This window comes from Symphalangus syndactylus, chromosome 6 (assembly GCF_028878055.3).
Source record: "Symphalangus syndactylus isolate Jambi chromosome 6, NHGRI_mSymSyn1-v2.1_pri, whole genome shotgun sequence".
Lineage (NCBI taxonomy): Eukaryota > Metazoa > Chordata > Mammalia > Primates > Hylobatidae > Symphalangus > Symphalangus syndactylus.
In genome coordinates this window covers 37,143,336-37,157,208 of record NC_072428.2, presented here as the reverse complement: position 1 = coordinate 37,157,208, position 13,873 = coordinate 37,143,336, and the positions used below count along the sequence as shown (strand labels likewise).

Below are 13,873 nucleotides of genomic sequence, written 5' to 3'. Positions count from 1 at the left end.
GACTTGCCCAAGATCACACAAATGAAGTGGAAAACATTTAAACAGCCAACATCTATTGATTCCTTTTTATATGTATCGCGTAACGCACTGGCTCAGGGGCTTTACATGCGTTTTCTCATTTAATCCTCCTGATAATTCCATGAAGTACGTACCCTTATTTTCCTCATTTCACAGATGAGAAAATTGAGGTAAAATAAGAGACTTTCACAAGGTCATCTAGCAATTAAGCAGCCAAGTCCAGATTTGCTCTCAATAGATGGTGGTTGACGTTGGAATAACAGTCTGATTCTGACCCTGGACGCACATCTGGGGCCCGTGGCACCTGGGGCAGGGGCGCTCGGTCCTGGGCTGGGGCTGGGGGAGCGACCGGCACGGGAGGGCCAGGGGTGGAGCCTCTGGCGAGCTCTTCACAGTGGGCTTCCCTGGAGGCGAGAAAGTCCCGCCCCTAGCCGATGGAGGGCTGGGATTGGTTCTCCGGGACCGATTGACGGCTCAGGGCACAAGCGGGGACCGCAGCGGCGGAGGTGAGGGCGCCAGCAGGAAGTGGGAGAAGAGGCGGCCAAGGCGGGCTGGCCGGCTGGCGGCAGTCGCTACTTGCCTAGTAGCCTCAGCCGCTGTGGGCTCCTGGGGAGATGCAGGGGCCGGGGCTGGGCTCGCAGGTGAGTGCGGCCGGGCGGTGGCTGTCCCGGGGGCCGAGAGAGCGGCTGCAGCTGTGGAGGAAAGGATGGTGTGGGTGAGAGGCAGCTCGATGAGGGGGTTTCGGGAGCGGCGGGGCCTGGGTCTGGGAAGCGGGAGCCTGGAAACACCAAGAACGATGCTGGAAATTCTCTCTGAGGTGACTGGGAAGAAAAGGCGAGGACTGACGGGTGAGGGCCCGAGCCGGCGCCTCCAGCCTCCATCCTCCATCCCTGGCCAGGGCGCCCCCTGGGGCCGGTACCCGGAGCCCGGCGGGGACCTCTGTGGGCCTGGGGAGGGGAGGATGGCCCTTCCCGGGAGAAGTGTCAAGTGACACACCTGATTCGGACCCGCCCGTCTTGACGTTGGCCCGGAGTCGGAGCGGTTCTGTTGATTTCTTTTTCAGCCCTGGCGCCTTGGCACCCGCCTTCACCCCACCCAGTCCAGTTTTCGCTCCTGTTTCCGCATCCTTGCTTACTCCTTGAAATAATTAAGGCTGCTTGTTTAGGATGGAGGAAAGGGGCGTGGAGAGGGGAGGTACACCATAGCCATCTGCAAAATCTCAAAGGACAATATTCCGTGGAGGAGGTGTTATATAAAAGCCAGACGGAGTTTCAAAGAAGCGAGGCGGGCCAGTCGGGGAAGTTACAGGAGGTAGATGTTGTCTCCAAGAGAACAAGATTATTGTGCTTTTTGCTTATGGCCCTTTCCTAGTGCCTAGAGTACTGACTAGTATATTGTAGACGTTCACTTAATATTCATTGAATAAATGCAGAATTTCCAGATTCAGCCAGTTTTAGCGAGTGCATAACCCATGCCAGAGGCTTTCATATGCATTATTTTATTCCAGAATTGAAGCATCCTTAAGAAGATATTATCCCAATATACAGATGAGAACACTAAAGCTGTCTTCAGTTGGAGCGAGTTAGGCGGTAGATTCTCAGTTTGGGATGATTGGATTAGTTGATCTCTAAAAACGTTTTTCCAGTCCCGAGAGTATTCCTCATGCTCTCTCTTTCCCTTCTTTCAGCAAGGTCTTGTGTAGGTTTAAGTGAGGGACAAGATGTCTGGGGAAATGTCAAGGTGTTCTTATTGGTTATTCTTGCATTTTGACAGAAAAAAAACAGTTCTCAGGCAGACTGGATTTTACCAAAGGGTGTTGAATCTTCACATGGAAACAGCGCCTCATTCTTTTTCTCAGAGAGGCTCAAAGTTGGTAGGAGTAACTATTATGTCTTAATTACTGCCATTCATTTACAGAAGCCTTCAAGTGCTTAAAGTTCACTCTCTCATGCTGAAGGGAAGATTAGCCTTGTCCCAGTTCCATGGCCTATAGAGAGGGAGAGAATGATTTGGTGGTTGAATTTAGTAGGGAAAGGTAGAGAGATCATTGTCGTTGTTAATAATAATTGCTCTTGTTCACTTTTTCAATAATGTGAAGACCTTACCTACATATACTGCTTTGCGGTTTGCAAAATACTTCCCCATTTTTGATCCTCACTATAATCCTATGAGGTGGGGAGAAATGATTATTCTGATTTTAGATGAAATCTAATCTGATTTTAGATGAAAAGATGAGAACAGAGACTCAGAAAACTGGAATCACTTGCTACAAGTCAAATAGCTGCTAAATGATAGAGCCAAGACTTCAGTCGTTCATTCAGCAAATGTGTTTTGAATGTCTGCCAGGCACCGTTTTAGGTGCTGTGATAAATTAGTGAACAAAACAGACAAAAACATCACTGCTCTCATTGAATTTGGTTCTTTTGATTCCAAGATCCGTGCTGTTGGATTTTTGCCAGGATTTGCCTATACAATCAGGTCTGCAGTTTCCTTTCTGACCTCATCTTTTTTTTCAGACAGAGTCTTGCTCTGTCACTAGGCTGGAGTGCAGTGGCACGATCTTGGCTCACTGCAGTCTCTGCCTCCCGGGTTCAAGCGATTCCCCTGCCTCAGCCTCCCAAGTAGCTGGGACTATAGGCGCGGACCACCACACCCTGCTAATTTTTTGTATAGTAAGATGGGGTTTCACCATGTTGGCCAGGATGGTCTTGATCTCCTGACCTTGTGATCCACCTGCCTCGGCCTCCCAAAGTGGTGGCATTACAGGTGTGAGCCACCACTCCCAGCCTGACCTCATCTTTTACTGTCTTGCTTGCCCGGTCATCCCCAGCCACACCAGCCTCAGAGTCTTTCGTACTTACTCCTGGAATGCTCTTTCCTTGTGTGCCCACTTGGCTTATTCCCCCACCTTTTTAAGGTCTTGACACAAATGTCACCTCTGTGTGGCATTCTGTGACCCCCGTATTTAAAATTGCAAGCCTTTTCCATCATCAGCACTACCAGCAACACTCCCTGGCCTCCTTCCTTGCTTTAGATTTCTCCTCAGCATTTAACACCATTTAACATACTTACTGGTCTTGTTTATTGTTTCTTTCTCCTCCACTGAATGTTAGTGCTATAAGGACAGTGATTTTTGTCTGTTATGTTCACTGATGTGTGCCTGGCATCTGGAAAAATGCCTAGCACTGATGAGTACTCTGTAAATACTTGTCAATGAATGAACTTGGAAACTAAACTCTGGTACTTCTGTTAATGAGAACTTTAATGACATGAGAACTTTTAATGAATGTCACATATTTCTCTCTCACTGACTCGCTCCTTCTCTCTCACTCTCTTTTTATTCGATAATCTGGCAGGATAATGCCTGTCATTGGAGTTTGAGTGTGGTTTTCTAAATCTTGATTTTGGCCTAAATTAATGCCCACTATAACTTTAACAATTCTTATATACAATTTGGAAAAATAATCTCATTCATGAAATCTCTGTGTGAGAAGTATTACACGATCCCTCAGAGCTTAAAGATGCCCTAGTTATTTACTGTGTAAGAAACCACCCCAAAACGTAGTGGTATAAAACAGCCTTTGTCGTGCTCGTGGACTCTGTGTGTCAGGGACTTGGAGAGACTGCAGCAGGATTGGTTTGTTTCTGTTCCACCATGTCTAGAGCCTCAGCTGCAAAGACTCATAAGCTGGAGATGACTTGAGAGCTGGGGCCAGTATCTACAAGTGTCTTCATTTACATCTGGCAGTTAACTTTCAGTAGAGACACGTACACGTGGCCTGGGCATCTGCACAGTATAGTGCCTGAGTTCCATTAGTGACCACCTAATGAAAGAGCCAGGAAGAAGAAGCTGCCAGTTTCTAAGGCCTGAGCCTGCAAACTGGCACAGCATCACTTCTGAAATACATTGTTAGTGAGGTAGTCACAAAGCTCAGAGTCAAGAGGAAGGGACATAGACCTTTACCTCTTGACGGAGAAGTAGCAAATAATTTTGAGGCTATGTTATAAAAATTAGCACACATGTATTCGTATGTCTGTTAGATAATTTTCATAATATCTTGTTCTGCTTTTCACTCTTCTGTGGAGGACAGTGAGCTAGCTACATATCTCTTTCTTGGTATCCCTCTTTTTTCCCTCTTTAAATTTTTTTTCCCTGTGTATCTTAATTAAAACAAAAACAAAAAAACATTTTATTCTAGTATCTTGAGGCAGTTGTAGACTGGAATCCTAGGAAGACTAGAGGAAGTCAAATGGAATGGAATCATAGAATACTTGGAGCTGGAAGGCTTTTCAGTGAATTACCTAGTTGAGAGATTCTTAAACTGGCATATAGGATAAGCTTCAGGGCGTTAGTGAACATCTTGAAATTAGTGAACATCCTGAAAAGTTAGTTTACATGTGCAGTTGTGCATTTCTCTTAAGTAGAGAGGCCTTAATTTTGGTAACATTTTCAAAAAGGTCCATGGCATTTGGAAGGTTTGAGAACCATTTATCTAGTCTAGCCCTTTAACTTTTCCCATGAATTCAAGACTCAAAAATAATAACTTACTTTCCAAAGGTTCATAGCAAGTTAGCAGAGCCCAGGTGTCAGGGCTCCTGATGCAGTGCATTTTCATTGCTACTCAGGTAGTCCAGTCATGATATGATCTTGTTTGATTGCTGCCACTTGGAATCCACCCATTCTTTAGTTCAAGGTCTGAGGAGCAGTCTGTATTTTACTCTGCTCTGAAAGTGGGGAAGGGAGTATATCCCTAACTAGAATATAAATTCCTTGAAAACCAAGGGCCTTGTCTGTTGTTCATTGCCATATTGCTGTGTCTACAATAGTGCCCAGCACATAGTAGGCATTCAGTAAATGTCTAGAATGAATGAATTATGGAAGGAATTTTGTCTTATTCATTTTTTATCCCTGATTACCTACTTCTGTGATTTGTATAGGTGTTCTTTATATTTCCCTCAATGAATAATTAATGAAAACTCTTGGGAGTTGGCTGGCATCATGAGAATTTGCTTAGTCTGTTCTGTTACCTTAACATTGTAGGCAGCCATGTAGCAGTTAAGCTTCTTTATCCATGTAGTGTGTTTGTTCATGCAGTAAAGTCTTGACCAATTCACAAGTCAATAGTGACTATTGTAACAGCTCTGCTTAGGACCATGCAACATGAGACTTAGAAGGAGCTTTATGGGTGTATTGATATATCCCTTTCATTTTACAAATGTAGAAATGAGCCAAAAATAGAGTAGACGATTTGCCACAATCATACAGCCAATGTGGCGGTACGAGGAATCTGGTTATTTGGCCCGTGTCATCAGTGCAATCAGGAGAGATTAGGCTGAGAGACTACTGTGGAAGCAGGGACTCAATGTGTCTTCTTCCCTATCTTTTGAGACTGAAGGTTACCTGTCTTCTTCTCTGTCATGTCCTTGTCCTCGTTTTCCTGACCTTGCTTCATAGAAAACTTCACAGAAAAATAAAAATTTCAGCTCTCTTCTGTTTGAACATGGGGATAGGAGCTGGCGGCCAATTTCATATTGTCATGGGTCATGTTATTGTACGATTTGACATATATTTCTAAATTATATTCATTAACTAATAGCTCAGTGTATGTTCATGGCAAGATTTGAATTAAAGATGGTGGTTATAAATCTGCCTCAATTTAGCCTCTTGAGAATTTTGAATTTTTTCCAAGGGGGTACTGATTTGTCAGATTGGATTAGATCATCTTTGTTTATATTTCATGTGTCTGATGAAGAGTTCCTGATCTGCTATTTTCTTATTTGCTTGTGCTTATTATTATTATTACCTCAATTCATGGCTTCTTTGTAGAAATCAGCTTAAGCTACTTGCTCATTTTGGGAGAGGTCATTTAGTTAAAATTTAACAATATAATTTGAAAATAATCTAATATATATTGTAAAATGCTGAAGGTCCTACTGTCAACTCTCTGTTTGTGGAAGCTTTCTCTGCCCCCAGGTTACCTTGTAAACAGAGTATAAGGAGTGACCTGCTTGGCATACCGATAAATGAGACTGCTGTTGTTAAAAATTAGTAAAGCTTTCCTGCCAGCAGAGGTGTGCTAAAAAGAAAAAATAAATTTGGTAAAGCTTTAAAAACTCAAATTTGTAAATTTTATTTTTCGTTTTTAAGTAAAAAGATAAAAAGTTATTACAATAGAAGCTTTAACATTTTCTCACATCACCTAGTGGGTTACTGCATATATGGCCTTGAGTGTACTTTCCTCACTTTGTAGATGATTGACTTCAAACACAAGCTTTGAATATAGTCATTTTTAGGTTTTACTTTGATCTGGATTTGGGTAAACAATGATGACATGAACAGAAGATATCTCCTGTTTTCTACTCTGTCTCTGACATATCTCCCTTATTAGACTTAAACTCCTGGAGGATAGACACCCATGTCTTCTATGCCCTTAGCATAATTGTACATCGTAAATACACAGTAATTAATTGCCGACTAAACAAATGCTCTTAATTATGGATATTCTTCACATTAAAACAGGTAAGCCTCCTCAACTTTGTACATGAAAAATAAAGCTGTTGTCCTTAATGCCTTAACATAGTATGAGAAGCAACAAATTTGTATCTAGAATGAGTCAATTTTCCGTGATCAAAAATCTGTGTATAAACAAAGGGTCAGGGTCAGGTGTGGTGGCTCATACCTGTAACCCTAGTGCTTTGGGAGGCCAAGACGGAAGGATAACTTGAGGTCAGGAGTTTAAGACCAGTCTGGGCAACATAACGAGACCTGTCTACAGAAGAAGAAAAAAATCAGCAAGATGTGGTAGTGCTTGCCTATAGTCCTACCTACAGGGTGGGTCAGGTGGTAGGATCACTTGAGTCCAGCAGATAGGGCTGTAGTGAGCTTTGATGGTGCCACTGCACTCCAGCCTGGGTGACAGAGTAATACCCCATCTCAAAAACAAAACAAAAAAGGATTACTCTTTCTAACCTACAAAGAGATATGTACAATTCATTAGAAAAACAAGTAGACTATAAAAAGGCAATCCACAAAAGAGAAATATGGAGAGCCAGTATACCTGACAACAACGACAACAACAACCACAAACAAAACACTCAGACTCATTAGCAACTAGGGGAGTACAAATGAAAAATAGGATGCCATTTTTAGCCATCAAATTGTCAAGGTTGTAAAAAGATTGATAATATTCAGTTCTGGGAAGGTTTGTAGGCAGAAAGAATACGTATATACTTTGCTATTGGGACTGTGAATTGGGGAGAGTATTTGGTCAGAATCTACTTATGTTTAAAATGCACGTTTTTTGACTCAACAGTCCTATTTTGGGGAATCAATCCTATAGAATTAGAATGCCCAGGGTGTTGATTGGATTGTGTATAGACGTGAAAGGCTGAAATCAACCTGTGTCTCTAACCAAAGGGGAATGGTTGAATGAATTATGCTAGATCTATATACAATGGAACAATAGTAAAATATTACTGAACTGCAGGACTGTACATGATATATTGTTACATGAGAAAAGCAAGTTGAAGAATAATGTGTATAATGTGATCCTATTCTTTGTTCAATAAGTATAAGAAGAAAATGATTAAAAATGTGTATGTATGTATGTATATAGCACAATATTATATATGTTAAAATATATATACATAATGAGGGAAGATGCACCCAGTTTTTATAGTGGTTATCTCTGGTGGTACAGTATTGAAGAGGAAAGAGTCCAGATTGTTAACCCTATATTCACTTCTGTATTGCTAGATCTTTAAAATTAACATGTATCATTCTATAGTTTTAAAATTCTAGTAAAATTTTTTTATATAAAAATACACTGATTTTTTTTGTCAATCTTAGCTGTACTTTTTGTTATACCTGTTACTTGTTAAGATTCTAGAAATTTTGAGTATAGTTCTTTTCCTCAACCTTTTGCCTTCTTCCAATTGAATATAATTACTGTGATATCAGGAAAAGCATCCTAAAGTAATGTTGTTATTTACATTTTAATCTAACTACCTACATGTTTATTTTTAGCTGTGTGTGTGGGAGCGTATTGGTTATTTACCAGATAAATCAGAATTTACCTATTCAGAAAAGCAGGTGGACTGAAGTAGAAAAAGACCGGAATTCAAAAACCACCAAATCAGTAGCTGATTTACCTTTTTTCTCTCTGATTTGCCCCCAGCCTTGACTTGAGCCCTGGAAATAAGTATCAGTGCAGACAACAAGTGCTCTATGAGAAGCTATCTAGTTAAAGCTCAAGGAGCTGCAAAGGGATTTCCTGGCAGCAGAGGCACCAGAAACACTGAGAGACAACTCTCTGAACAGAGGAATTGTGACCCCAAGATAGTAGTTTTTAGACGTGACACCAAAAGTACAATCCATAAAAGAACAAATTGATAAACTGGACTTTTTTAAAATTTAAAACTTCTGCTCTATGAAACAGACTTTTAAGAGATGGGAAGGTAAGGTACAGACCAGGAGAAAATATCTGCAAATCACATATCTGACAAAAGACGTGTATCTAGAATATATAATATAAAGAACTCTCAAAACAGTAAGAAAACAGCTCAGTTAAAAAATGGACAAAAGACTTGAACATACACTTCACCAGAGAAGATATACAGATGGCAAATAAGCATGTGAAAAGATGCTCAACTTCATTAGCCGTTAAGGATATGCAAATTAAGACCATGATGAGATGCCCCTATACATCTATTAGACTGACAATCCCAAGTGCTGGTGAGAATGCAGAACAATTGTAACTCTTATAGTTGTTAGTGGCAATGCAAGGTGATATAGCCAGTCTGGAAAATAGTTTAGCAGTTTCTCATAAATTTAAATATACCTAACATATGGCCAAGCAGTCTTACTCTTAGAGAAATGAAAGCATGTTTACACAATAGTTTGTCCGTGAATATTTTTAGCAGCTCTATTTATAATTGCCAAAAGCTGGGAAACAACCCACGCAGATTGTTTGGATAGATTATCTGTGATGCACCCATATAGTGGGATACTACACAGCAATAAAAAAGAAGGAATTATTGATAACATACAACAACTTGGATAAATCTCAGCATCACTGTGCTGAGTGGAGGAAGCCCCTCCTAAAAGGTTGTGTACTGTATGATTCCATTATATGACATTCTGGGAAAGACAGAATTAATGACAACAGATCAGTGGTTGCCAAGAGTTGGTTGGGAGGGTATGACTACAAAGGATGATGGTGGTGGTTACATGACTCCATACATACATGGGTTAAAATTCATACAGCTGTATACCAAAGTTAATTTTACTGTAAATTAACTTTTTAAAAACAGTGCCCCTTCAAAATAACCCCTTGAGGGGTTATGGACTCATTTAAGTAAAACTGAAAATTTTAAAACTTTCTTTTAAAAAATTCTATTTTAGGTTTGGGGGTACATGTGCAGGTTTGTTATATATACAAACTTATGTCATGGGGGTTTGTTGTATAGATTATTTCATTACCCCAGTATTAAGCCTAGTACCTAGTAGTTATTTTTTCTGCTCCTCTCCCTCCTCCCACCCTCCACCCTCCACCCTCCAGTATACCCCGGTGTCTGTTGTTCCCTTCTTCTTTTTTTTTTGCAATGGAGTCTTGCTCTGTCACCCAAGCTGGAGTGCAGTGGCGTGATCTCGGCACACTGCAACCTCTGCCTCCCAGGTTCAAGCGATTCTCCTGCCTCAGCCTCCCAAGTAACTGGAACTACAGGCACAAACTACCACCCTGGCTAATTTTTTTTTTTTTTAGTAGAGATGGAGTTTCACCATGTTGACCAGGCTGTTCTTGAACTCCTTACCTCAAGTGATCCACCCGCCTTGGCCTCCCAAAGTGCTGAGATTACAGGCATGAGCCACCATGCCCAGCCTGCTGTTCCCTTCTTTGTGTTCATGAGTTCTCATCATTTAGCTCCCACTTATAAGTGAGAACATGCAGTATTTGGTTTTCTGTTCCTGCATAAGGATAATAGCCTCCAGCTCCATTTGTATTCCTGCAGAAGACATGATCTCATTCTTTTTTATGGCTGCATAGTATTCCATGGTTTATATGTACTACATTTTCTTTATCCAGTTTGTCATTGATGGGCATGTACGTTGATTCCATGTCTTTGCTATTGTGAATAGTGCTACAGTCAACATTCACATACCTGTGTCTTTATGGTAGAATGATTTATAGTCCTCTGGGTATATACCCAGTAATGGGATTGCTGGGTTGAATGGTAGTCCTGCTTTTAGCTCGTTGAGGAATCGCCATACTGCTTTCCACAATGGTTGAACTAATTTACACTCCCATCACCAGTGTATAAGCATTCCTTTGTCTCTGTAACCTTCCCAGCATCTCTTATTTTTTGACTTTTTCATAATAGCATTCTGACTAGTGTGAAATGGTATCTCTTTGTGGTTTTGATTAGCATTTCTCTAATGCAGTGATGTGGAGCTTTTTTTCATATGCTTGTTGGCTGCATTTATGTCTTCTATTGAAAAGTGTCTGTTGATGATATTCTTTACCTACTTTTTAATGGGGTTTGGTTTTCTCTTGTAAATTTAAGTTCCTTATAGATGCTGGATATTAGACCTTTGTTGGATGCATAGTTTGCAAATATTGTCTCCCATTTTGTAGGATGTCTGTTTACTCTGTTGATAGTTTCTTTTACTGCGCAGAAGCTCTTTAGTTTAATTAGATCCCACTTATCAATTTTTGCTTTTGTTGCCATTGCTTTTGGCATCTTTGTTATGAAATCTTTGCCCATTCCTATATCCAGGATGGTATGTCCTAGGTTTTTTTCTAGGGTTTTTATAGTTTTGGATTTTACATTTAAATCTTTGATCCATGTTGAGTTGATTTTTGTATATGGTGTAAGGAAAGGGTCCAGCTTCAATTTTTTCTGCATATGGCTAGCCAGTAATCCCAGCACCATTTATTGAATAAGGAGTCTTTTCCCCATTGCTTGTTTTTATCAGCTTTGTTGAAGATCTGATGGTCATAGGTGTGCAGCCTTGTTTCTGGGCTTCCTATTCTATTCAATTCGTCTATGAGTCTGTTTTTGTACCGGTATCATGCTGTTTTGGTTACTATAGTGCTATAGTATTGTTGGAAGTCAGGTAATGTAATTCCTCCAGCTTTGTTCTTTTTGCTTAGGATTGCCTTGGCTATTCAGGCTCTCTTTTGGTTCCATATGAATTTTAAAATAGTTTTTTCCTAGTTCTGTGCAGAATGTCTTTGGTAATTTGACAAGGATAACATTAAATCTGTAAATTGCTTTGGGCAGTATGGCCATTTTCATGATACTGATTCTTCCTATCCAGGAGCATGGGATGTCTTTTCATTTGTTTGTGTCTTCTCTGATTTCTTTGAGCAGTGTTTTGTAATTCTCATTGTAGAGGTCTTTCACCTCCCTGATAAGCTGTATTCCTGGGTATTTTATTCTTTTTGTGGCAGTTGTGAATGGGGTTACCTTCCTGATTTGGCTCTCGGCTTGATAGTTGTATAGGAATGCTAGCGATTTTTGTACGTTGATTTTGTATCCTGAAACTTTGCTGAAGTTGTTTATCTGCTGAAGGAGCTCTTGGGCCAAGACTGTAGGGTTTTCTAGATATAGAATCATGTTATCTGCAAACAGGGATAGCTTGACTTCCTCTCTTCCTATTTGGATGCCCTTTATTTCTTTCTCTTGCCTGATTGTTCTGGACAGGACTGCCAATACTGTGTTGAATAGAAGTGCTGAGAGCAGGCATCCTTGTCCTGTAAAAACTTTCTTTAAAATTAACAATTTCTAAAAGAAATTTAAAAACTGTCTTTTAAAAAATGAAATTTAAAAAACTTTCATTCTTAAAACTTTTTGGAACCCTTGGAGAATTGACTTTGGCACGTTATTTCAAATGTCTTCAATTTTTTATTCTCAATTGTGTGTTCATCCTTAGAGAATGATTTTCTTTTTAAACTGAAAAGTTCACAGAAATAGGTTTGGTGATAAGGTAGGTGAAAGCTAGGTAACTTTATTGATGGTAAAAAGCAAGATGAGATTATAAAATAATAAATCAGTTTTCATTTATAGCAATTTTCTAGGTATGTTTATACATCCCATAATGTTTCAATCAATGCCAGACCACACGTACAATGTTGTTCAGAGCAATAGTTTATACCATCTAGCCTAAGTGTGTAATATGCTGTACTGCCTAGGTCTGCGTAAATACGCATTGTGATGTTTGCACAAGAATGAAATAGCCTAATGATATGTTTCTCAGAATATATCCTCATTGTTAATGAAAGCATGGCTATATTTGATGTAACCCTCCCACTGAACACACCAAAAAATTCAGGGTATAGTATAAAAGCATTTAAAGTATTTTACCCTTTTGATGCTAGTGTAAACATTTTCTTAAAGATTCCTTAGGATTTTCTATGCATATGATCATGTTTTTGCAAGTAAAAATGGATTTACTTCTTTTCTAATCTGTATGCATTTTTATTCTTTTCCCTTCTTTATTATGCTGTCTGGTACTTTAGTACAGTGTTAATTGGAAGTGGTGATAATGAGCATCTTTGCTTTGTTTCCAGTCTTGGAGTAAAAATGGTCTTGTACCATTCAGTGTGATGGTAGCTGTAGATTTCTTGTAAATGTTCTTTATTAGATTGAGGAGGTTCCCTTCTTTTCCCTTGTGTTGAAAGATTTTACAAATTTTGTCATATGCTTTACAGAAAGAATTTTCATATAAAGAATTTTGTTAAATGCCTTATTCTACTATGATGAATATATATTTTTTACTGTTATATATTTGAATATATATTTTATTCTGTTAATATGAATATTCATCTTATTCATTAATATGGTGGGTTGCACTGATTTATTTTCAAATGTTTAAGCTGGGTTGTGATGTACAGTCTTTTTTATATATTACTAGATTCACCGTAATATTTTGTTTAGGATTTTTGTATCTGTGTTCATGAGGGATACTGGGCCTATAGTTTTCTTTACTTGTAATGTCTTTGTTGGTTTTGGTATGTAGTGATTCTGCCTCATAAAATGAGCTGGGGCCCGGGCTCAGTGGCTCACGCCTGTAATCCCAGCACTCTGGGAGGCCGAGGCGGGCGGAACACGAGGTCAGGAGATTGAGACCACCCTGACTAACACGGAGAAACCCCGTCTCTACTAAAAATACAAAAAGCCGATGTGGTGGCACGTACCTGTAGTCCCAGCTACTCGGGAGGCTGAGGCAGGAGAATGGCGTGAATCCGGGGGGCGGAGCTTGCCTTGAGCCGAGATCGTGCCACTGCACTCTAGCCTGGGTGACAGAGCGAGACTCCGTCTTAAAAAAAAAAAAAAAGAGCTGGGAAGCATTATCTCTTCTGTTTTCTGAAGGAGTTAGTATTATTTCTTCCTTAGATATTTGATAGGATTAACTAGTTAAGTTATATGGGTCTGGAGTTTTTTATGAGAAAGATTTTCATTATGAATCAAATTTATTTAATAGATATTATGTTATTTATTACTTTTAAGATCCATTTTGATAATGTGTGTCTTTTAAGGCGTTTGTATATTTCACTTAAATTGCTAATTTATTGACATAAAGTTGTTCAAAATATTCCCTTTTTATCCTTTCAAAATTTGTAGGCTCTTGTAGTGATGTCTCTTTTTTAAACCTGATATTTGTCATTGATACTTTTTCATTTTTCTTGATCAAACTGATCAAAGGTTTATCACTTTTATTGACTTATTCTTTTTAGAAAACAGATTTTGGCTTCAATGATTTTCTGTATTGTTTCTCTGTTTTATAGTTAACGAATTCCTTCTATTTTTATATTCTTCTTCTTGTATCCACTTCGAGTTTAATTTTCTTTCT

General features: G+C 39.5%; 1 protein-coding gene across 2 annotated transcripts in view; it reads left to right on the top strand.

Annotated features, from left to right (window-relative positions):
• Window positions 1–514: 514 nt before the first annotated feature.
• The window catches only part of ZDHHC13 (zinc finger DHHC-type palmitoyltransferase 13), a 59,419-nt gene continuing 46,060 nt past the window's right edge, over window positions 515–13,873 (top strand). The window contains exon 1 of one of the 2 annotated variants that reach the window (XM_055282165.2): window positions 515–659. In XM_055282165.2, the coding sequence (XP_055138140.1) occupies window positions 633–659 (27 nt within the window). In that variant the 5' untranslated portion in view covers window positions 515–632. The remainder of the gene's footprint in view (window positions 660–13,873) is intronic. The other variant, XM_055282166.2, reaches the window with a different exon arrangement.